General features: G+C 49.0%; 2 protein-coding genes across 3 annotated transcripts in view; one reads left to right on the top strand and one right to left on the bottom strand.

Moving 5' to 3' along the window:
- SLC35E2B (solute carrier family 35 member E2B) overlaps positions 1 to 2,560 on the bottom strand; it is a 25,584-nt gene extending 23,024 nt beyond the window's left edge. Inside the window, exon 1 of one of the 2 annotated variants that reach the window (XM_053400717.1) lies at positions 2,462 to 2,560. The gene's annotated coding sequence lies outside the window, so the exon portion shown is untranslated. Of the gene's footprint in view, positions 1 to 248; positions 352 to 2,461 lie in introns of those variants that run through there. The other variant, XM_053400716.1, reaches the window with a different exon arrangement.
- LOC128419707 (uncharacterized) lies at positions 2,466 to 24,768 on the top strand. Its single transcript, XM_053400719.1, has 9 exons — positions 2,466 to 2,567; positions 3,660 to 3,780; positions 5,311 to 5,464; positions 11,565 to 11,710; positions 12,831 to 13,007; positions 13,639 to 13,755; positions 15,432 to 15,518; positions 20,129 to 20,276; positions 22,153 to 24,768. Exons 1-9 carry the CDS (start codon positions 2,548 to 2,550, stop codon positions 22,182 to 22,184), a joined length of 1,002 nt encoding a protein of 333 aa, XP_053256694.1. The 5' UTR covers positions 2,466 to 2,547; the 3' UTR covers positions 22,185 to 24,768.

Here is a 24,768-nt window from a genome sequence, read left to right as displayed (position 1 = left end):
AACAATTGCAAGACGCCGCGGCAGAACTAACCATTCAAAGAGAGACACACAAACACACACCGCGTTGCTGTGCTGAACGCACAAAACAAAATATTGCAATCCCTGCAGCGCAGCCCTTGCGGGGGGGGATGTGGCGGCGCTAAGCTTTGCAAATGTCTCCAGCAACTTCCCAAATTTTGGGGGGTGGGGAGGGAATTACCCCCGCCATTGCAATGCAATCGCACAATGCTTGCCCCCGACACACCCACCTGCCTGGGGTCCCGGACAAGTCTTGCCTTCCCCTTCCGCAGCCATGATCACGGCCGCCTCCGCGGATGGAGAAGCCCCGCCTGGTCTGCAAAGGGCTCCTCCTCTGATCGGGCGGAGCAAGGTGTTGTGGGGAGTGAGAAAGAGATCTCAAGGTCCGGGTTCGAGCCCCACGTCGGGCAAAAGATTTCTGGATTGCAGTGGGTTGGACTGGATGACCCTCGCGATCCCTTAACAACTCTGCGAGTCTATGAATGCGATGAATACTTTAATTCTCAAGGTGACGGAGAGCGACTGGCACTTAGGACCAGGCTCCTTTGCCCGGCCCCAAACCTGACATCGCAAGGTGACTGTGCCTCAAGACACGTGCAGAGCGCGACGAATTTCCCGGCATCTCTTTTCCGGGTTGCTGTCGTGAGAGATTTTGCAGCCAAAGATAACTAGCAAGCGTTAGTTAATACAAGAAGGGGCTAGCGATATAACAGAGTTGTAAGTTTCTAGAGACGACTCAGGTCAAACACCCTCACCTTCGGGGAGGGAGGAAATAATGTTTTTTTCTCCTTCTTTCTTTCTTTCGCCGCCATGAAGCTGAAATATTTCCAATAAGCAAGCAAACAAAATATGAGAAAATCCAAGTTTCTAGTCCACTTGAGGAAATCCCCCACTTTCTTTACTCCAACCCAGGAATCAGGAATGAGGGGGAAGATGTGTGAATGTTGTGGCATACACAATATATTTAAAGGACCCCCATCCATAGCCGTCAACTTCCCTTTTTTTGTGGGAAATCCCCTTATTTCAGCGCCGTTTCCCGCTGCTTCCCACTGCTATCCTGGATTGTTAGATATCCCGTAGACTGTCCCCAGGACAGGTGAGGCTGCTGATCCCTTATTTTTGAGGCTGCTGATCCCTTATTTTCAAATCTGAAAGTTAACAGCCATGCCCCCATCCCACAAGAATGCTAGGAATTGTAGTTCATCCCTCACAGAGCAGCCTAAACAAATTACAGTTTCCGGGAGGAAGGTGTAATTTAAATGCATGAGTGTCTGCACAGACAACCCCCCCGCCCCTACCGCTCAGTTCCTATGGGCACTTCAAGCCTAAAGTTGTTGTTTTTTCTGCAAACCAGCGCTGAGGAAACTGGCTCGCCTCTCAGAATGGTTCAGCTCTAGACAACATGGTCAATGGTCAGGATAGGAGTTGTGGAACAATGACATTTGGAGGGCTACAGGCAAAGGAAGTAAGGGTTGAACGGGGCTGATGTCCATTTATTCCAATGGGTCTGGAATAAAACAAAATGAGCCTTCTATTATTCTACTCTGAGTAGGGTTAACACTGGCTGTAACCCAGCGTACATCACTGTAAACTTTCTATCTCTGTAAATCCACTTTTTGTTAAAGCTATGGTTTTCCCAGTAGTGATGTATGGAAGTGAGAGCTGGACCATAAAGAAGGCTGATCGCCGAAGAACTGATGCTTTTGAATTATGGTGCTGGAGGAGACTCTTGAGAGTCCCACGGACTGCAAGAAGATCAAACCTATCCATTCTGAAGGAAATCAGCCCTGAATGCTCACTGGAAGGACAGATCGTGAAGCTGAGGCTCCAATACTTTGGCCACCTCATGAGAAGAGAAGACTCCCTGGAAAAGACCCTGATGTTGGGAAAGATGGAGGGCACAAGGAGAAGGGGACGGCAGAGGACGAGATGGTTGGATAGTGTTTTCGAGGTTACCAGCATGAGTTTGACCAAACTGCGGGAGGCAGTGGAAGACAGAAGTGCCTGGCATGCTCTGGTCCATGTGGTCACGAAGAGTCGGACACGACTAAACGACTAAACAACAACAAATCCACTTTCCAGTCAAAAGTGGAGGGTTTGCATCACACCAGGCACCTCTTCATCCATACGAAGCGATGACCAAAACGGCAACTTTTTTTTTTTTTAATCCCACCACAATAAAACTTTTAAAACGTGAAAAGGGGCTTTTAATTTTTTTAAAAAAACCAAGTCTCTGCTTTTTTTTTCATAAGTCCAAGTTGTACTTTCGTTATGCGTCACTCTAAAATTTTATATCTCTACGGGCTCTACTCCTTTGAACTCCCAACACGAAGTCTCTACATAAGAAGTGACAGCGAAGAGCGACGGAAGGGGAGCATACACCTCCTGTTTTTGCCGGAAGTTTCGCCGGTCTAGGACTTCGGCCCGTGTCTCTATGGCTTACCCGCTCCCGAAAAGGCGCCTGAGGCCTGGAAGCGGAGCTGGCGCCCGCTCGCTTCCCCGTCGGGCCATGTAACTGACTCTGTCGCCATGGAGCCTCCCGACACGAGGTACTTGCCGCCGCCTGCGCCTCGCGGGGACCCGTAGCGAGCGCGAGGGGGGCGGGGGAGGCTGGGCGGCGGTTGGGTGCGAGGGTGGAGTTACCAGTCTGGACCTGAGAGTTCTCCTTCTGGTCCGCATTAAAGTGGTTGAAGTGTTGCAAGCACTGTGACGTCGGGGCCGCATCACGTCGCGACCTCACCGCGACTGTTGACGTCACATTTCACCACCACCACCAAACTTTGAATTCTGAGGTGCTTTTTCTAAGAAAAAAAGAAAATAAAAAAGCCCTTCAAATATTCTGAATTTGTTTTGAAAACGTATTTATTTTTTATTAAATTTATACCGATGCATTTAGTTACTTTAGTGTTTTTTTTTAAAAGTGACCAATTGTATAAATAAATAAATAAATGCAATAAAAGTAATAATTATATTTATTATTAGAAGGCGCTCATGGAGGCATGCATGCTTCCCTCCATTTTATCTTCACAACAACCCAGTGAGATAGTTTAGGCAAGAGAGATTGTCAACGGTCCAAAGTCATATATTGTGGCTTCGCTTTCAACCCTGCTATCCCAGGTCCTAATCCAATACTAACCATTACACCACACTACAACATTTGGAAGGTTCCACCCTGGTTGCTTCTACTTGAGCAGCAAAAGAAGCTTAGCTTTCAGTTGAAATTTAGAAGTGCGGACAGGATGGGGGAAGAGATTGTGACATCCTTGAGCATGTCACTGTGGTCCAGATTTCCATGCAGCGGAAAAGCATGCGTGTTCTTGCAGTCCTGACTCACGAAAGGGGCTGCCTCTGTTCTCGCACAACAGCCTGTGGCGTCCACAAGTATGCTTGTTATGCTAGCTAACAACAGCAAGGGCATATTGGTGGGCATTCCCCCGCCCCCCATGCCCAGGAGGTCTCCAATTCAAAAAGTTGGATCAGGAAATTCAAACTGAAATCAGCTCAGTAAAAGACTGGCTGGGCAGGAGCCATGGTTTTTCAGAGGCTACCCAGTGAACCCAAAAACCTTCTCACATCTATATGCAACACTTCCACTTAGCTTCACCTCCAGACATCCTTTCGTTGTTGTTCTCTCCCTCCAGGGTCCTCCTTTTCCCTTCGGAGGAGACGCAAGATCCTCCCCTGCCAAATGAAGTTTTAACCTCTGTGGTGCCAAATCTAACCCCAAGACATCAAGACCTCATCCCTACCCCATGTGGCCCTGTAAGTATCTGAACCAATTGATTTCCTGTTAGTTTCAGTTGCATTTATCATGCTTAGAGCTACACTTGGTCTTCTGCGTTTGTTGCAGTAATGACATATCCCTCTTTGGTTTTATCTCCTGCTTCTACCCCACCTCCTTTCTCTGTTTTCCATGTGGCTATTTTTTAAAAAGTCACTGGGTGGTGGGGACCTCTCAAACCTCTTCTCTAAAAAAAGCTTAATTTAGATAATAAATGCATAGGTGGGAAACCTGACATACCTAAATGTACCGTATTTTTCGCTCTATAAGACGCACCAGACCACAAGACGCACCTAGGTTTTGCAGGAGGAAAACAAGGGAAAAAAATATTCTGAATCTCAGAAGCCAGAACAGCAAGAGGGATCGCTGCTTACTTTTTAGGAGGGAAAAAGTGAGTCTTGTAGAGCAAAAAATACGGTACACCATTCAGGAAACGTTGATTATTTTGAAAGCCTGAAAACAGAGCCTACTGGTGAAAAGCACTATGAAGTTTGCTTGATGGGTTTGCTGCCCTGAGCTCCTTCAGAAGGAAGGGCATGATATAGATCAGGGGTCGGCAAGGCTTACCTTGCCTAGGCCAGTTCACTGCTGCTGAGCCCCTTCCGTGAGCCAGATTGCGGGTGCGTATGAGCGCCTGCACCCATGATTTCTGGTGTCTGTGTCTGTGCAGACGCGATTTCCGGTGTCTGCACATGCGCAGATGCAATTTCCGGCACCACGGAAGCGACTCCCCATGCCGCGCTGCGCCAGTTTAGCGCAGCGCATGGGGACTCGCTGAACGGGCGGCTTGTGGACCGGTAAAACGATCCCCGGGGGCTGCTTGTGGCCCATGGGCCTTAGGTTGCCGACTCCTGATATAGATAGATAGATTGAATGAATGAATGAATGAATGAATAAAAAGGGGTGGACCACTTTGTTATTAACTACCATCTCTCAGTCTCACCTATTCCCCAACTCCAACTTTTATTTATTTAACAAAAATTATATACCACATACAGTCATACCTCGGGTTACAGACGCTTCAGGTCGCGCGTTTTCAGGTTGCACACTGCACCGAACCCGGAAGTACCAGAACGGGTTACTTCCGGGTTTCAGCGCTCGCGCATGCACAAAAGCACTAAATGGCGCATGGATCACATTCACAACCCGAGCGCCCACTGGAATTGGCAGTTGACACAATAGATTCATTTAAAAATATTGCTAAAAGCAACCCTTAAAAACCAGTTGACATAACGTTTAACAAGTTTTAAAGAAAACAGTTTGAAAATAGATATACGTGTTAAAATTACCTGCCTGAGTAGCCTTGCCTAAACAAATAAGTTTTACTCAGGCACAGGAAACAATACAGGGAAGGTCCCTGCCTGCTATGTATGAGCAGGGAGTTAGTTCCAAAGAACACACCCTGCCAAAACAACACTGGATTATTTTGCAGAGCTGCTATGAAACCATGTGGTTTTGTTACCTAGTTGCAAAGCTGCTTAGAGAACATTTGCATGCTTTTTTGATTGCAGATCAAACCTTGGTCGGAGCTGTCCTCTCCGGTCAAGATCTATTTCTGCGTCACCATCCTCTCCCTGTTGAGCGTCATCGGATTAACCATAGAGAACCTCGTTCAGCAGAAGGACGAAGACTTCACTGTCTCTCTCATTCAGCTGATCGGTGTCGGTAAGGAAGAGGGGACTCTGCAGCAAAATGCCCGTTTTATGTTTTTGATGGGTGGGAAGAAGGGCTATATTTTGCAGAGGCCTCAGGTGAGGGGTAGGGGAGGAAATGTGTCTGTACATGGAAGCACACAAGCACATACACAAACATGATTCTTCTTAATGGAGGTTGTGCCGGCCTGACATTTTGCAGCCTCTGCAATCTAACCATACAACAAATGGCAGCATGTTTATAAGTCAAGAGTAGTGGAGGTCTGGTCCATTGGGCTGAGTGGAGCTGCCTTCAGCCAGTCCCCATTTGCCTGTCTTCTTAGAACCACTCCAGCTGGTGGCATGGGCTGTCAGCTTCCTCCTCCTAAGTCTTGGTATTAACCTTGTAGAACTGGGCAGGGAGGTGGATTCAGGCCAATTAGAATTAACCAGCTCTGCCTGTCATTGGCTTTGGCGCCATCTACTGTTGGCCTCCCTGCCTTTCACCCTACCAGTCCCAACAAGCACAAGCCACCATTGGTCAAGAGGTGCATTCGGCAGAATCTTAGTGTGGGGGGGGCTAAGCCCACTCAGTTCTGACCCCTAGACAAGTGGGAGGGAGGGAGGCTTTGCCCCACTCACAACAAATGGAGGCTGGTTGCTTTGTCCTATATAAGGCATGGGAACCAATAACTTATATAGGAATATATACAAAAAATATAATCTATTAAAAAAGAGAGCTGCTGGATCAGAGCAAAGACCCCTCTAGAGGAAAATCCAATAGCTAACCAGATACATACCGGAAGCTGGCAAACAAGGCAGAAGGGAAGTAGCTCCCTCCTGCTGTTGCCTGAGCCACCAACTGAGAGTGTTGGAATGTGACCTGGGAGAACAGGGTTCGACTCCCTGCTCAATGCCTCTCAGCCTAACCTACCTCACAGGGTTGTTGTGAGGATAAAATGGGGAGAACCATGTGCACCACCTTGAGCTCCTTGGAGGGTAAGGTGGCATCTAAATCTAATAAATAAATAACTTCCTGACTCCTTCAGCTGTGGAGATAATTTCTTCAACAAATGGCATTATAGAGCAAAGCAGACTTCAGGTGTGCATGGAGCTGAATGGGACAAGTTACTTTATTCTCTCCCAGACACTATTAATCCTTCTTATTTACGGTTAATCCCACAGGTAAGAGCTGTAGAACACCTGCTTTGCATGCAGAAGGTCCCAGGTTCAATCTCTGGTAACTCCCTGCCAGAAACCCTGGAGAGTTGCTGCCAGTCAGTGTAGACAATACTGAGCTAAATGCACCAAGGGTCTGATTCAGCATAAGACAGCTCTCTATGCTCCTTTTGCATTCCTGCAATTGTTATATCGTTTCCTGTTCACATCAGTGCCATGGGAGAGATCATTCCCTTTCTGCAGGTGAAAAACTAAGGCCTAAGAAAATAACCATTGGTGCCCTTTGAGTCTCCACCCAAGCCCAATCTCCCAGGACTTTGGACCTTTTCTGTTTTCTGACCTCCTGGAACTGTGGGCAATACTACACATGGACTGTAGGTGGCGCCTCTAGCCCAACCATTTCCCTGATAGGAATCTGGTTAGGATTCCCCCCTCCCGCTTGCTACCTCCAAATCCAGCTGTCGAACTTCAAAACCCTAGTAGATAACCATTCCATTTTGAGTTTGGACATGGTTGTGCATGCTTGCACGTAGAAAGCCAAAACCACACAAACCATACATATCAGCAGGCTCAGGATAACTTGGTGGTATGCAGGACTACTTTAAAAAAAAATTTTTTAAATGCCCCAAGGCACAGAAACCCCCCCAGAATTGTCCAGTGAGTACTGAACGGCTACAGAATGCTGACCGACAGAGAAGAGAAAAACCGACAACCAAGCGGGATGGGGCACAGAATGGAGCGGCTGCAAAAGGAGACGCATAGACATAAAAAGGCTAGAGAGAACCAGCTCGGCACCTGAAAAGGTTGTTTCCTGGTTCACACCGTGAAGCTCTTTTAAATGCCCCCCACCCACCCCAGACAGAGGTGAAACCTGCCCATAGAAATCAAAAGGTGACATTCAGAACCCTAAACAACCCACTGTGGATTTTGCATGCTCAGTGGGCAGAGGGAAAAAGAAAACTGGGAGGGGGAATGGAACCCTGGGGCAGAAGCACAGCACACTGCAACATTTTATCGCAGGCCCCCAGTTGGTGGAACCCATGGGAGGTATTACAGTGGTACCTCGGGTTAAGTACTGAATTCGTTTCGAAGGTCCGTTCTTAACCTGAAACTGTTCTTAACCTGAAGCACCACTTTAGCTAATGGGGGCCTCCTGCTGCTGCTGCGCCGCCGGAGCACGATTTCTGTTCTCATCCTGAAGCAAAGTTCTTAACCTGAAGCACTATTTCTGGGTTAGCGGCGTCTGTAACCTGAAGCGTATGTAACCTGAGGTACCACTGTATAGGGGACTTCATACTCTTACTAATTTTGTGTTATGCCACCTCCCCACCCCTCATGGCAGCCATTTTATGACTGGCATCCCTCTCTCAAAATCCAAAATGTGCCCCTTATTCCAAAAAGTTTGGCAACCGCTGATCTAGGGCCCTTTCCTGTCTCTGTACCAGATGTGAGGAACCTTTGGCCCTCCAGATGTTTCTGAACAACAACTCCCACCATCTCTGCTTGTTGGCCACGCTAGTTGGGGGCTGAAGGGAGCTGTTGCTCAGCAACATGAGGAGAGCCCAAAGCTGCCCACCCTTGCTTTGTACCACTGCGCCGCATGGGCCCCTTTGAGCCAAGAACCACCTTGTGATGCAAGCAGGGAGCTGCGCAACACTACTGACACTCCCCCGACACTCCCCCTTTCCCCTGCCAACAGGTCTGCCACCTCCCTTTCCCCTCTCCTCCCTCGTGAACATCATGCTACCTGCCTCATGTTCTCTAATCAAACCATGAATCTGCCACGGGGCCCTTGACAAGGTTCATATTTCACAGGTGCTGCCCTCCTGAGATGTTGGAATATGAATGCCGACAGGTTCTGAGGTTCTGATTGGTCAAAAACATCAGGTGCTGTTGAGTATTGGCAGAGATTTTAGCAGGGCAGATAAGAACGAGCCTGGCAGGGCCCATTAATAATAATAATTATTATTATTACAAATTTAGATGGTTATATTTGTATCCTCCAATAGCTCATGGTGGAATTCCCCATTTCCCCATATAAACATGTCCGTTAGATATAATATTGAGCGCCCAGCCTAGGACCCTGCTCCCCCTGTTTTGTTTTGTTTTTTAAAGAGACAGTGGCACAGGGTTAGAACACTTCTTCCAGCCCAAGGTCCACATTCCCTTATGGGGAGCCTCCCGGGGGCCAGATGCCAGTGGCAGGTGGGGCCAGAGCAAAAAGTGGGCAGAGCATTGGGCATGACTTGGGGCAGTGGGCTACACACACATCTCCAGGCATGCAGGGTACCTTATCACAGTTCACTTTCCAGTGGGGCAAAAGCACACAGGCAGGGTGCATAGCAGGTTGGTTAGGGGGGTGGCCTGGGGACAGTTCTAAGGGTCAGGCAGAGAGTCCTCGGGGGCCACATTTGGCTGCCAGGCCCTGAGGTTCCTCACACCTCTGTTGCAACACGAAAGTGGAATACCTTCTTTGAATGCAAAAGGTGTTGGGTTCAGTCCAGTTGCAACCATCGGGCAGTAGGTAATGAAGAGGACCCTGAGAACTTGGAGAAAGGAAGATACAAACATAAGGCACGACCGGCGGCTGAGGCCATTTGTGCTCCAACAACAAATCTCCATGTTCTCTGCTAAGAAAGGCTGGCTTCCCGAACCGAGAACAGTGAAGCCAGCAAAGAAACATCTGCACAGTTTCCCACCCATTTTGTACAGTTTCCATGGCATGTTACCTTGCACAGTGTATTTTTGACTGACAAAAATAAGGATAAAATTTAATTTCTGGTTTAGCTGATCCTGAGGATCAGGAAAGCAACGTGGTTCAGTAGCAGTTTTGGAGCACACCTCTGCAATCATGAGAATCAGAAATGTACTCCTAAAGAGAGAGAAAACCTATTAAAAACCCAAGACATTGAAATTCTCAGTAAACTTAAGTTCAGTGATGACCTTTTTGAGCTTTTTCTAAGACCCCGTGTATTTGCTGTGCGTCTAGAAGTCTGACTGGGACAGTAGATAGCGTAGATCACCTAAAAAAATAAAATACTAACAATATGGGCGGAGTATAGCTGCACCCTAAGAGCAGGCAATTGCCGTCATGGGTACTGTAAAATCATAAATAACCATAATGTTGGCTCTTGATGCTACCCAGGCTGAATATTAATTACATTTCAAGAGATTTGTTATAAGCAATAATTAGATTAGGACTGATTTAATTTTGGCTGTGGCCATAGAAGGTAAACATTGCTTGTTCTTATCAACCGACAAGGTCTCATTCTCCACCCCCCCTTATTGAGCAATTATCTCCAAACATGAAGAGATAAGAGCTTGATATATAGAGAGGGTATCTCCAGTTATAAAGAACAAGAAATCTTTCATTAGTGCTCTTCTCATTTTCCCGAATGGGCCTCAAAAATCTCTTGCAGGTTTTCTGCACATACTGTAAACAGAATAAGACCAAGATGATGATTTTTTGCAAACACAGTCCTAGGTATAAATGATGTTTAGATCACCAAGCTATAGAACAAACCCTCTTATTTAGATACCTAGATTTACTCTTTAGTGAAACCCTCTCTTGGAAGTGTCATATGGAGGCATTGAAAGTCAAAGCACAAGAAACCGCTAGGGCATTGATGAAGTTCTGTTACAATAAGGGAGGGCTGCCGATATTTGGATATTTAGTTACTCAAATGCTCTATGAGTCTAGGGCTCTGATTCAAACTTCATTAAAGTTATGGAAACTGCAAAATATTCACCCCCTCCGAAAGCTATGCTCTCTACCATCAGAAATATCAGCAACTCTTCTTCGCACAGAATCCGGGTGGCCAACAATTAAAGCGAGAGAGGACTGCACTCAGTTAATGTATATTAAAAGAATTGCTACTAAGCCAATCAAGCATTTCCCTGCGCTGTGCTATATGGAATTGGGTGATAACCAACTTGGTCCATCTATCTCAGTATTGCCCACACTGGCTGGCAGTGGATCTTCAGGGTCTCAGGCAGGGAGTCTACCCATCCCTACAGAACCTGGGCTCTGAACCTAAGGTCCCCCACTGAGCTGGTCCTTTCCCAGTTTGCCAAATCAGATATGTTTGTCTCCTACTCTGCCACCCTCAAAATCCCTTGCCTCCTAGCAAGCTCGACTGCTTCTTACTCATTGTGGAAAAGAAAAAAAGAGACCGATAAGTCAGCCAATCCCCCTCCCTCCACCTTTAGCATTTGGAGAGCCCAGGGCTAGCCTTGCTCAGAAATATTCCTGCACAAAAAAATCTCGCTTTCCTCCCTCTGTGTTTGCAACTGCCGGACAGATGCGTCTCGACAGAATCCCAATTGATAGGATCCCATTTGTCATCAGATTTGGACACAGAAATGTCTCGACTTGAATGGCACGATCCAGAACCATTACTGTTGTCTCCTGTTCGTTCCTGCCCACTCCCCACCTAGAAAAACCACACCTTTAATTTTTCTAGGGTTCTCCAGAGATATTTGGGGTTGCAGCAGCCAATGGCTCCTAAGGAAACTTCTACCCTGGAAAGAGGAAGACAGAGAGGGTCTGCTGCCAGTATAACTTAGTTGAATACAACCCAGTGCCTCTTTCAAGATAGTGCTAGCTTTTAAAAACGCATTAAAAAGTTGTAAATCACTCATGAGGACTGCAGGGTTTTGAAATGACCTCCCTGTTGCTCAGCCTCCACTCCCTGCCTTCAGAGCCAGGGAACAGCTCCCTGCTTCACAAGATGGTTGTTGGGAGGACAGGTGAGCCAATTAATGGATGTTTCCTCTACGCTGGAGATAAAAAAGCCTCATCAATCTAACCTAACTCTAAATATATATATTTTTTAAAAATGAAGAAATGCCTTCTAGGTTGATGTCAACCTTCAGCTTCCCATTTCATCTTGGAAGGCACCTTTTTCTCCCCTGCGCAGACGGCTGATGGCGGGATTTGTCTCTTTCCCCAACAGTCTTCTGCATCTACTACGTGAGCCGGGGCATCTTGCAAGAGAACCGCCAGGAGCTCATCGTCTTCGTCCTCTCCGTCGCGCTGGTCATGCTGCGCTCAGTCGTCAACTTCAGCGTCCTGCCTGCCGAGCAGAAGCCCAAACTGCTCGTGAGTGGTCAGCGGTTGGGTCTTTGCCTTGAACCAAGGGCTTGGCGGCAGCTTCCTAGATCGTGCAAGATCACTCTGGGGCCTGTTGTCAGCGTAGTTCAGCCCAGGGTTGTGTGTGTTGTGATGTTCCTGCATCACCTTCTAACAAATCTCTCTCTTTGCTGCACCCTGGTTTTCAGAAGATGGCTGCCCCCCTTTTAGAAAGATGCATAACTGATTTGGAACCGAGAAGGGAGAAAGCAGAAATGTAAGCTGCCCGAAACCGATACACTTTAGGCCCTTGCAGGTCACCTTGGATGGAGGGATAAACTTGCTCCCAAAGGGCTTGGGCATGGTGCATGCTAGGAGAGGCAGCAGAGTACTTTATGATTCGGGAGAGGGGCAGGTCTGGACTTCCCCTCTGTTCAGAGCAGGCTCCAATCTTTCGTCCACATGGAATTTGAATTCCTGCGTCTGTGCTGCTCACATTGCATTGCTTACGCCCCATCTGCACGGTACCTTTAAAGCAGCATCACAGCCCTTTGAACAGCTGTGGCTTCCGTCAAAAGACTCCTGGGAGCTGTTTGGAGAGACCCTGGTCCCCTCGCAGAACTACAGTTCCCGGGTGGGGGGGCGTTTAACAGCCAGTCCCTCTTCCCAGAGAACTCTGGGAATTGTAGGTCTTTGAGGGGGAACAGAGAGATCTCCTAATAATGCACAGCGCCCATAACAAATGACACTTCCCGTAAGTCTTTGGGGGAAGCCACGACTGTTTAAAGAGGCATGGTGTTGCTTTTTAGTGTATCTTTCATCTTTGTTGGAAGCCGCCCAGAGTGGCTGGGGAAACCCAGCCAGATGGGCGGGGTACAAATAATAAATTATTATTATTATTATTATTATTATTATTATTATTATTATTATTATTTATATGTGCGGTGCATGTGAGACCTTACATGTGGAGCACCCTAGTGAATTCTGCCAGCTTGCCTCCTTCCTCTTCAACCTCTTGCCAAGCCATCAGCAGTATTCACACTTCTCTCCGTTTTCTTAGTCAAACACGTTGAATCTGGTGGAGGTTCTTCTGCTGCCGCAGGGGCGTGTGGTCCATTCTGACGGTCTTGCTTCCATTTTCCCTCTTAAGGCCCGCTTTGTCCTGATCCTTTTAGTCGGTGCCTTCGATGTGATCTGCGCCGTTGTCCTAATTCAGACCGAAAGCATGATGGCCTTCCGGGTGGGCGGGGCCTTGGAGAGCCTCCAGGCCCAATACTTCATGCTCAACCTCTGCTTTTCCATGCTGACCTTTGACCTCCAGGCTCAGGTAGGCCCAGGCCTCAGTCCAAACCACAGCCTGAATCCCTTGGCCCATCTGTTTCCCAACTATGCCTCCTGCGTTTCTCTCAACTGCTTTTCTGCAAGGTACACGCAAGGCAACTCATATAAAATTAAAAAGCCGAGGAAATTGAGAGTTTTGTTAAACGTGTTTTTACAAAAAAGCATGTAGCATGGGTGTTGCATCTTGCATTTAACTCTGAGTAGGCCCACTGAAATCAGTGGACCTCAGGCACCAGTTTTCTTAAAATTGCAGAGCAGTTCTGAATGGTCGTTTGGAGGGGCTGAACCCTGAATAGCTGCATTTTTGTTAAGTGTTCCTTCTAGCCTGGATAGCTCTGTTGGCTAGAGCGTGGTGCTGATAAGGCCAAGGTTGCAGGTTCGATCCCCTTATGGGACAACTGCATATTCCTGCACTGCGGAGGATTGGGCTAGATGAAACTCAGGGTCCCTTGCAATTCTATGAAAGACCCCAGTGCAGGTCATGAAATGGCCTGCCTTTCTGGAAAGTGAGCAAGTTAACCAGCACAACAGACCACGAGCTGCAAATGGTTAAGGGGCACAGGAAAGGGATGTCTGCAGCTGCTGCAACCTCTTAGACTTCTCTTTTTGCCTTCCAGCTTTGCTTGTGCGTTCTGCTGCTCACCTCGATTCGGGAGATCTCAGTTCTGCACAGCATCTTCCTGGCGGTTGGGATTCTCTGGGCTGGGCTGAAAGTTGTCTGTGGCATCATTGCTGTGAGTGCGCCTCCCCTCCCCACCCCCTTGATCAAATGGGCATTTCCTGGGGGTAAACCAGAGACATTTCCTCTAAGAAATGCTGGGCCCTGATTTATTTATTTTTTAGAAAGAGCAGCATTCTGTGCCAAAGCACTAACATAAATTGCAAAGTTCTGCAACTTGGCGTGAGCTATATGAATTATGCGTCTGGCCCTTCAGATTCTAGCACATTCTTCGCAACCACGAGGGCTAGAAAGAAAAGATAGTGACAGTTCTGTGACGCTGGACTCTGCATCCTGAATCGGGTCCTGTTCTGTTTCTGAGGGAGCCACAGAGCCCTGGATACTGTCTTGCCAGATGCCAAAATCTGTTGTTACAGCTATATGGGGAAAGGGGCTGTCTGTCCCATCCCCTTTTGTGCTAGTTGGGCTCCAAGCAGGCTACGCTTGTGGTGCCTCTTCAAGTAGACACAGATGTGGCTCGTCTGCATTTAGGCAAGGCCAAGGCCAGGTGGACGCGGGTGGCACTGTGGGTAAAACCTCAGCGCCTAGGACTTGCCGATCGCATGGTCGGCGGTTCGAATCCCCACAGCGGGGTGAGCTCCCGTCGTTCGGTCCCAGCTCCTGCCCACCTAGCAGTTCAAAAGCACCCTTAAGTGCAAGTAGATAAATAGGTACCGCTTTATAGCGGGAAGGTAAACGGCGTTTCCGTGAGCTGCTCTGGTGCCGGTTCTCCAGAGCAGCTTCGTCACGCTGGCCACGTGACCCGGAAGTGTCTGCGGACAGCGCTGGCTCCCGGCCTCTAGAGTGAGATGAGCGCACAACCCTGGAGTCTGTCAAGACTGGCCCGTACGGGCAGGGGTACCTTTACCTTTACTTTTTTTTAAGGCCAGGTGAAATTCCCTGAACTAAGCACTGGCTGAAAGGGAGCTTTTGCTTCAGTGACCTGCAAAAGCTTTCTGCATGGTGGCCAGCCTAGTCTTGCAGCTTCTCCCTCCTGCTCCGAGGAGCCACCTTTCCCCTTTTGAAGCAGGGACGGGGAACATTTTTCAGCCCGAGGGCCGCAATCCCTTCTGGGCAGCCTTCCGGGGGCCTCATGCCAATGGTGGGCAGGACCAGAGGCAAAAGGGGGGGGGGCAACAGAGTTAAACTACCTTTGTGGAGTAGCTCAGGTCCCAAAAAGCCCGTACCCCCTTTCTCTGCTCCATATAGACAAGAAAGAGGCATGATCAGAGTTCAGGGACACATTTCAGGCAGGCAACACCACTCGGGGTCAGGGGAGAGTTGTGAGGGCCAGGTTGAGAGGGCTGGGGGCCACATTTGACTCCTAGACCGGAGGTCTCGTCCCCACTGCCTGAAAGTGCCATTGCCTTGTTCAGCTGCTGGGGGTTTCTCCAGCATGGGGGTGAGGGTTGGCTGGCTCTGAAGTGTCTGGGAAAGCCCACCTCTTGGCCTGGGGAGGAGGAGAAAGGCTCCTTGCTCAGACTGCCTCCTAGTTTTGCCACTGTTTTACCAGTAGGGGGAAGCAGGGTGGGGGGCTGCCCTAGCTCTGCCCCACAGCTTTCGATGGGATGCTTATGATAACTCTTGAGACTACTTTGAGAGAAAGCTAGATGTACGTATAGCTAAAGCAGACCCAACCAATGAATGTGCAGCTAACTCAGTTCATTCCCCCCTCCCCAACCTGTTTCCCAGATCTTAAAAGAGTTAAAACCTCTAGCCTGGATTTTTCTGAGTCAGAATTTGCCCGAGGTTGCTTATCTCGCCTACCTGATCTACACGGTAAGTCGGTGCCAAGGGTTTTGTTGATTTAATGAGAAGGAAGGGCAGGGGGAATTCTTCCAGTCCTCAAGATGCTGATTGCTAGTGCAAGCAAGTTAAGCCCCTGGTTGGCTGCCTTCGTGTGGGCCCTTTTTCTGTAGGGGCTGCTCTGAAGGAAGGGCTGCATGTTCCCAGAGTGCAGGCAACTGGCCGTCTCACCATGGAAAGTTGGGTTGTTTTAATTCTTTATTTTTAAGAAGAAAGGTTGCTAGCCCCTATGGTTTCAGGTCTAGGCTGTGTGGACAAATGGGCAAAATTGAAGCAGCCGGTACCGACTATCAACGTGATCCTAACTACTCTGGGACAAACCTGACATTTCAGATCCTGTATCCAGCCAAGTCCTCCTCAGAGGAGACCCATTGAACTGAATAGGCCTAGGTTAGGCATGATCGTTAAGTGCAGACGGCCTACCCTGAGTAAGGCGGGCATTGGACCCAACTCCTGGTTTCTTCGTTAACATTTCCTATGTACCAGGAAACTGTGTTTTGTCCCTTATCTTTATGAGAAAGGGAGAGGAGAGTGTACTAGCCATTGGCTAATTCCCAGGCATTTAAGCCACAGTAGGTCCCACAGGGTGGGGAGAAGTTGTGGGCTGCATCTGACCCTTACAGGGCCCCCACTCTGGGTTGCCTGGTGACTGCTGCTTGGAGCACGATTTACCTGAGGGAAGTAAACCCACAATAATGGCTCTCCCTATGTACCTTCCTTCTCCTCAGCCTCTGGGGGCGGGCAATGTAGTCAACAGCACCAATCACAGCTGGGGGATGGGACGGGGAGAAGCGGGAGAGGCAGAGCTGACTAGTACACCAATCCTGTTGCTTCTTGGCTGTGCCCAGAGCCAATCAGCTGGCAGGGGGCACAGGGAGGATGCTGAGAGCTCAATGTACCATCAGGGCAAGTTTAGACCTCACAACTCTTTGTACAGAAGTTGCAGTGGGGCTGGGAGAAGAGTGAATGTGTGGCTCTTATTCCACCACAACATGCATACTTTAGGACTCAAAAAGGCCACCCACTACAGGTTTAACATGATCATCTGTCTTGGTCCAATAGACCCAACAAGATAAACACCCAAAACTGTGGGGCTAATAAATTATTGTGCCCCCACTAACTGGGGTGTATGTGTGGCTTATTTAATCCAAAAGCCGTTGAGAAAAATGCACTACAGATGCCCATCCAATCCTGCTCCCACATTTCAAATGACTTTTGCTCGCCCTTGGAAGCAGTTAACTCAAGCCGGGCTCAGAACATTCCAGGATTGCGGCCAAACGCTCCCACGTCCCGCCATCGCCAGGCATCCGAGGGTTAGCGTCAGGGTGCTCAAAAGGTTTCTGAAATCCTTCTGTGTCAGAGTGCCCTGGGATTTTGCTTCCAGTCAAGGCAAAGCAGGGAAAATTCAGACACAGCAACAACCCTCTCTCTTTTTAAAAAATGGATCACAGATATAGTCCTCAGGCAGCCAGCTCTGAACATGTATCAGCAGGAATAAACAAGGGATTAGAGGGGAAGAGCCCCAGAAGTTTCACCCACAGATAATTTCTCCGAAAGGCACAGAAGCCAGGAGGTCCGGGAGATTGTGTATTTAAAGTGTTACCCCGCTTTTCAGCCGAAGGGACGGTCCCTGCCTTTGGCACGGTAGCATTAAGGTTTTGTGCTTGAGCTTGCTTTTCTCTCTTCCCTCCCCTTCCCTTTTTCCTTGCATGCTTTATGAGATTGTGAACTGGGGTGGGGGGCAAGGCAGGGCCATCTTTGAGCTCGTTTTGGAAGCTGCTCAGAGAATCTTTTTGGCTGAAGCGGGGCAGGTTGGGCCGGGTGACCCCTCCCCTCCTTGCTACACCATCTTTACCTCTAGCCAAGGAGAGGTGCAGTTGCAGTGCTAGATTAACCAATAGTCTGTTTCATAAGGCAGATTCTTCTTTGGGTAACCCAGTGCTAGGGCATCTGTCTTGCAAGTGGAAGGTCCCAGGTTCAGTCCCTGGCACCTCCAGGTATGGCTGGGGGAGGTCTCCTGTCTAAAACCAGGGTTTCCGAAACTTGGGTCGCCAGTTATTATTGGACTACAATTCCCACCATCCCTGACTACTGGTCCTGCTACCTAGGGATGATGGGAGTTGTAGTCCAAAAACAGCTGAAGACCCAAGTTTGGGAAACCCTGATGTAGACAATACTGAGCTAGGCAGACCAGTTATTTGACTCTGAGTTCGGCAGCTCCCTTTGTTCTTGTGCCAGCCAACAGAAACTTAGCCCAGTCATGAGACTCCCGTGATCCTTTGGGAACAGAGTTGGCATCTCATCCCTCCCCTAGGGAGCCATCATCTTGGCATTTAACACAACGGAAATGAAACCTGCTGTTTCAGAATGAATTGTTCACACACCAGCGGCTCGGATTGGTTGCTGCACTGAAACTGGAAAGCTTTTCGCTTTCTTCGGAGACAGAGGGGTGGCTGGTTTCTTGATGTTATTGCAGCAGCACAGGCATCTCAAGGACTGCAATGCTTTTCAAAAACCTGCCGCCTGACAGCTTCTTCTCTCGCCACAGCTGTGTGGAAAGCAGCAGGGCTTTATGGGAAAGGTCAAGCTGGCCTGGCTGGTTGGGAGGAAGGAGTGGGTGTGGGAGACAAGAAGGTCAGCAGAGGTGAAGGGATTGGGATTGCAAGTCCAAGGTGGAAGTGAGAGAGACAACACAAGAGATTTTAGGGCATGGTGCTCTTCTTAGACTGCTGTCCCACATTGCGCTTTTCACTGCCATTCAAAACAAACAAAAAACTAGAACAATTTTTTCTGGGGGGGGGGTGTGTCATTAGTTTTCATAAATATGGTGAGCCTGCTGGTCAAGCCAACGGCCCATCTAGTCCAGCATCCTGTTCTCACAGTGGCTAACCAGATGCCCATTCTGGGAAACCTTCAATCAGGATCCGAGCCCAAGAGCCCTCTCCCTCTTCTGTGGCTTCCAGCAACTGTTCAGAAGCATTACAAGCACAGCCATCATGGCTAGTATCTTGCGATAGCCCTTTCCTCCGTGAATTTATCTAATCCTCTTTTAAAGCCATCCAACTTGGTGGACGTCTCCTGGGGGAGTGAGCTCCATAGTTTAACACTGTGTTGCATGAAGATGGACTTTCTTTAATTTATCCTGAATCTTTCATTATTCAGCTTCATGGATGTTTTGAGAGAGGGAGAAAAACTTTCCACTTTCCCCACGACATGCATAATGTTATAAACTTCTATTTCGTCGCTTCTTACTTGCATTTTCTCTAAGCTAAAAAGTATGAAATGCTGCAGTCTTTCCTTGTAGGAGAGTTGCCCCATCCTTTTCTGAATCTTTCTCTGACTCAACAATATCTTTTTCTGAATTGAGGCAACCAGAGCTATACACACTTTCCTCTCCTTTCCCTGTCTGCTCTCAGTTACTGTCAGTAACACGATTTAAATTCTTCCCAGGAATTTCCATGTTTTCCCCTGAGCCTTACTTACTTGCTTGCTTGTTTATTTACTTATGACATTCAGACTCCGCCCTTTAGCCTGAAAACCCTCCGAGTGGCTTACAAAGTCCTGAAACTGCACTCAGGCTCGCAATATTTTTTTAAAAAGACAAAAGACATGGCACATGAGGAAAAAGGAAGAGGAGGAAGGAGGAGATATCAAGCTCAAGCCTGAGTTCTTAGAAGTTACAGCCAATTTCAGTGGCAGTTCTGGCTGTCTGGCTGCCTGCCCCCTCGAAACATGCTTCCATCTCAGATCAGGTCCAGGAGCAGAGTCAGTGACAATGTCCAGGCTAGGAAGAGGGGACAGCTCCTGCCATTCCTGCTGTATCCATACATGCTGGCTGTAGCTCTGGAAGGGGCCAGAGCTCAGTGGTGGAGCAGCTGCTTATCCCCTGCATTTCTGGGCAGGGCTGCAAAGGATCCCTGTCTCAAAACCATGGAGATCTGCCACTAGTCGCTGAGCCACCTGGACCCAGTAGTCCGACTTGGTGGAAGGCAGCTTCCTATGTTAAGGAAAAGCCCTAGCTCAGTCATAGAGCATCCACTTTGCATGCAGAAGGTCCAGTTCTCAGTGGTATCTCCAGCTAAGGCTGGGGGCAGGGGAAGACCCCTGCCTGAAAGCCACTGCCAGTCACTGCAGACAGTCCTGAGCTAGGCAGCCCAATGGCCTGACTGAGGACCAGCTGGCTTCCATGTTATTCATTACATACGTATTCTGTCCCTCTTCCAAGGAGAAATCTATTTTGTCCTCATGACAATCCTGTGAGATAGGTTAGACCGAGGAAGAGTGCTGAGTGGAGATTTGAACCTCTCTCTCCTGAGCAACACTCTTAACCACAGTGCCCCACTAGCAAAATGTTTCTGTCTCCTCTGGCATTGCAAATTGCCCCAGAGCCTGTCTTCTAGATTGTTTTATACTCACTTGTTGTGGGGCCTCCATTGCCTCTCCTCTTCCTTCCCAAGCATCACTTCTCCTGCAGGTGCATCATTTCACCCCCGGCTGCAACATTGGGTAGATGGGACAATTGTCCATCCTGCCCATTTCACTCCTTTTGTTATTTCTTTACGTGGAATGTGCTTTCTTTCCAGGTGATCGAAGAGTGGGGACAAGGGAGTTCCTATGCGCTGGAAGCGGCTGTCATCACCTGTTCCTGCATCTCTGTGATGATCAAAAGTGTCCTGTTCTGGGCGTTGTTCCATGTCTACCACAGCTTTGGGCAAGGGCTGAGAGAAAGGAGTGAGTATTGGAGGAGATTAATCCAGGGGGAGGAAAAACAAACGGACACGTACATAGAAAAGCCCAGAGAATTCAGGGATTGAAGGCAATGGGAGCAGGATGGACCAATCATGTCCAGCTCATGGGTTTCACTGGAGCATCTGGCTGGGCAGAGTGAAAAGAACTTTATCTCCCCCTGTCCAAATTCATATTAAGCAGCTGGCATGTATTTATTTGAAGCATTTTACCCTGCTCTGCAGCTAGGGTGGATGGGTGGGAGGAGAAGGCTCCCAGAGCAGTTTCCAAAACTCAGTAGTAAGATAAGTCTTGCCCTCAGGCTTACAATCTAAAAGGCACGACAGAAAAGGAAAAGGGATTGGGATTGGAAGGCAAATTCAGGCTGGAGGTCTTACAGAGGTTTTAGTAGTGATTAGCTGGAATGGACATGGGTGGCGCTGTGGTTAAACCAGAGAGCCTAGGGTTTGCCGATCAGAAGGTCGGTGGTTCGAATCCCCGTGACGGGGTGAGCTCCCGTTGCTCGGTCCCTGCTCCTGCCAACCTAGCAGTTCGAAAGCACGTCAAAGTGCAAGTAGATAAATAGGTACCGCTCTGGTGGGAAGGTAAACGGCATTTTCGTGTGCTGCTCTGGTTCGCCAGAAGCGGCTTAGTCATGCTGGCCACATGACCCGGAAGTTGTACGCCGGCTCCCTCGGCCAATAAAGCAAGATGAGCGCCGCAACCCCAGAGTCGTCCGCGACTAGACCTAATGGTCAGGGGCCCTTTACCCTTTTTAGCTGGAATGGAAGAGAGTTCAAGGAGAAGTGGAGGAGTGAAACTTACTACTATTTATTAAATTTCTATACCACCCTTCATCTGAAGATCACAGGACAGTTTACAAAAGCGATACCTTAATAACAGAAACAATAACCCCCTGTACAAAGGTTAAAAGGCCACAGATTGTTTAATTTGCCAACGCCTGGGAGAAGAGGAATGTTTTTGCCTGGCGCCTAAAGATATGCAATGAAGGTGCCAGGCAAGCCTCCTTGGGGAATGCATTCCACAAGTGGGGAGCCACCACAGAAGAGGCTCGTTCTCGTGTTTCTGCCCTCCAGACCTCTCGTGGCGGAGGCACATTAAGAAAGGCCTCAGATGATGAGTGCAGGGTCTGAGTTGGCCCATATGGAGAGAGGCGATCCTTGAGGTATTGCAGTCCTGTGCCGTTTTAAGACTTTGTAGGTCAAAACCAGCACTTTAGAGTTGGGCCCAGAAACCAAATGGCAGCCAGTGCAGTCGGTTGCTCATCTCTCCAATGAAGTTGATGCAGCAGCCCTGCTTCCCATCTCTCTCCCTCTGATGCAGCCTCCTGGAATGGCTGGCAACAGAGAGGAACCTGATGGAGCCAGCAGAGCTGATGGAGAGATTCTGCAGTGCTCTCTTCCTCACCCTCTGCTATAGCCTGATGGAATGCTAGCTGCTCCTGGACACTTGAGGAAGGAGCCTCATTTAGCCCATCCAAATGGCAGAGACTGCATGCTGATTGATAGAGAGGGCCACCAATCAGCACAAAACTCCTGCTGCATTCGGTGCGCCTTCCCTGCAGCATCAGCGTAGTGTGTATTTCCAAGGTGGCTACAGAAGGAGCTGCCTAGCATACTAAGAAATGGCCAGCTAGCCAGGATGGCTTTGTGATGCCTCTGAATCCCAGTTGCCTGGGAATTGCAAGTAGGGAGAGTCGCTGTTACACTCTTGCTGGTGGGCTTCCCATTGAGCCACTGTGAGAACAGGATGCCGAAGCAGATGAGCCACTGGCCTGATCCAGCAGGCTCTTTTAACGTTCTTTTAAAAATGGTGAGATTCTTCCTATCATTTACCGCGACTCCTTTCCCCACCTCTGCAGTGTTTTCTTCCTATGGAAGGATTGACTCGTGAAGCACGATGTCTTCTCTGGGTATGAGGCGGCACTCTTACAAAGTGAAGGTGCGCTGCGGGAGATCAGTTCCCTGCTCCGACCCAAGAAAGTGGGGTCCCAAAAGGCAGGTCGTAGCAGGAGCAGCTTGACCACAGTTCAACAGAAGACGTTTGCAGAACCCTCCACCTCCTGGGGCTTGCTGCGGGAACTCTGCTCCGTCAAGTTTGAGTCCTTTTGCCAAACAGCTCCTGCATGCAGCAACCCCGTCAAGATTCCTCCGGTGTGTTTGTTTGTTTATGCTAGATACCACTTCACCCATTACCCTGCCTTCGAAACAGCTGCCACGACAACCCCCTCCTGCCGTGGCTTGCCTCCCAAGGGTGAGTGTTGCCGACGGACCATTCATTTGGTGCTTTCTTCCGCAAGCGCAATCCTGCACCTAGATTAGCTTTGGGCATTGCAAACCTGGCGTGGAGGGCCTAGGCGGCAGGCCCAGCACTGTGCGCCCTCATTTGCCGTATTTCACTGCCGAGAGCCTCATCCTGGCAAACGAGGAGCTGACAATCCTCCAAAGTTTTATCTGTTTTAAGATGACAGCCCCATCCAGTGAAATTTATGCCTCCCACATAAGAACCAAAGATTAGAAATCTAGTGGAAGGAAAACACAGGCAGCTTGATGCTTTCGTGGGCTGCTTAAAAAGTTGTGCGAGGACCACATGCAGCCTTCAGGACGCACCACCACTAAATGTTCTGGACTGCACTTCCCATCAGTACCAGGCACCGCTGGCTGGGGCTGATGGGAGTTGTAGTCCAAAACATCTCGTGGGCACAAGCTTAGCAAAGGCCGCTTGAAACTCAGCGCCTCTGCGGTTGCAAAGTCATCTTGCCTGCCATTAACCCAAATCCAAATGGGTGTGTTTGGTTTGAACCTGGAAATGTGGCTCAAACTGCATAACCACCGTGACCCCTCTGGCCAGCCACAGCCATTTCCCCATCTAGCCGATCACCTATAGCCCTGGCAGAACAACACTCAAGTACTGATGTTAGTGTGTGCTGAAGTTACCTGGTGGCTTCCGTGCTGCTGAAGACCTTCACGGTGGCAAGACACACTGTTTTCACTTGTCTTGGCACTCTTGCCTCTGGTCCCATCCATTTGGTGGAGGGCCGAGGGCCCAAGAAACAGGAGAGCCTCAAGTTCCAGTTTTGCCCCAGGAAGAGTGGCTGATTCAGCACCCTCAGAATGGTTGATGATTTGGGGCAAAGGGAAGGCACCCTCCCCAAAGGTTACATGGAAAAGGGCTGCCCCCACCCCAGCCAACTCCAGAATCTGACTCCAAGGAGTATGTCTGTGCCTTAAAACAGGAGAGAAATTCACAGGCATGAGGAATCTGTGGCTTCCCAGATGTTGCTGCCCAGTGCCCACCATCCCTGACCAACAGCATCTGGAAGGTGGCACTAAAGCCGCTGTGTGGGGAAGCTCTGGCCCACCAGCTGTGCCGAACTCCCGGCTCCCATCAGCACCAGCTTGCATGTCCAGTGGGAGTTGTAGCTCAGCAAACAACCAGAGGCTTCTTCACACACCTGCACCAAAGCAAGGGGTGAGCAGCTTGTGGCAATTCCCCATATGTTCAACTACAGCTCCCAACATCCCCGACTATTGTCTGGGGCTATTGAGTGTTGCAAGAACATTGGGGGTCCCATAGGTTCCTCCATGTCTTTGCTAATCCTACCCCACCCTGGAAATGTTTGGCCTACAGCACTTTGGGGAGAGCTCTCCTTCCACACGGGGCTCTCAAGAGAACTGGAGCAGCATGGCCAGCTTAACGCTGGCCCCAGTCTTCCTGTTGGCTTAATAGGCCCCCTAGAGGCCCTTGTGGGCTTGTCTACCCCACTTTCCTCGAAAACAGCCGATCACACATCAACCCTCAGCGATGGGAGTCTGCCGCTTCGTTCCACGGAACAAAATCTGCAGTGCTACAAGGGGAAGGCAGACCCTCCCCGAGCCCCACGGAGGCACAGGCTGTGTTTTTGCCCGTTTAGGTAAACCATGCACCCGGAGCTGGGTGTCTTGGTGCTTGCGAGATGCTCTCCCTTGGAGGCCTTTGTTTCAAGGACAGCCTTTGCCAACCTGGTTCCCTCCAGATGTTCTGGCCTACAACCCCCAGCTGTGCTGGCTGGGGCTGATAGGAGTTGTAGCCCAGAATATTTGGAGGGCACCAAGTTGTGTGTGTGTCTGTGGGACACTTTCCTTGAAGCTGCCCACAAGCTGCTTGGACAGTTCTTCCACCTCCCACTTGCTAAAGCTTCAGCAGTTTGCTTCTGTCGGTATTCATGTGGCTGACTTCTTGCTAAATCCCAAATAATTTCTCTGCCTCCTAACCTGATTTCTTCCCCTCACACCCTAAATTATTATTTTGGTCCTAATTTTTCAAACTAACCAAGCCTATGTGAGTGTCTTAACTGATGCGCTTTTCAACAGCAGTGAGGGTGGTTTTTTTTAATTAAGGAAAAAGAATGTTTAATACAGTAATTCAAAGCTTTGTTAATTTATTAAGAGGTTTGTTACTGGCCTTGTATTTTTCAATAAAGTGTCAATGCCACCAA

Source organism: Podarcis raffonei, chromosome 8 (assembly GCF_027172205.1).
Source record: "Podarcis raffonei isolate rPodRaf1 chromosome 8, rPodRaf1.pri, whole genome shotgun sequence".
Classification (NCBI taxonomy): Eukaryota; Metazoa; Chordata; class Lepidosauria; order Squamata; family Lacertidae; genus Podarcis; species Podarcis raffonei.
This window is presented reverse-complemented; position numbering and strand designations above follow the sequence as displayed.

What these genes read in the sequence shown, in the direction of transcription:
- LOC128419707 (XM_053400719.1), top strand. Translation starts at nt 2,548, where the DNA reads ATGGAGCCTCCCGACACGAG. An exon ending in TCCCTACCCCATGTGGCCCT is followed by an intron (nt 3,781 to 5,310) that starts GTAAGTATCTGA and finishes TTTTGATTGCAG; the next exon opens with ATCAAACCTTGGTCGGAGCT. An exon ending in TTGTCTGTGGCATCATTGCT is followed by an intron (nt 13,756 to 15,431) that starts GTGAGTGCGCCT and finishes CCTGTTTCCCAG; the next exon opens with ATCTTAAAAGAGTTAAAACC.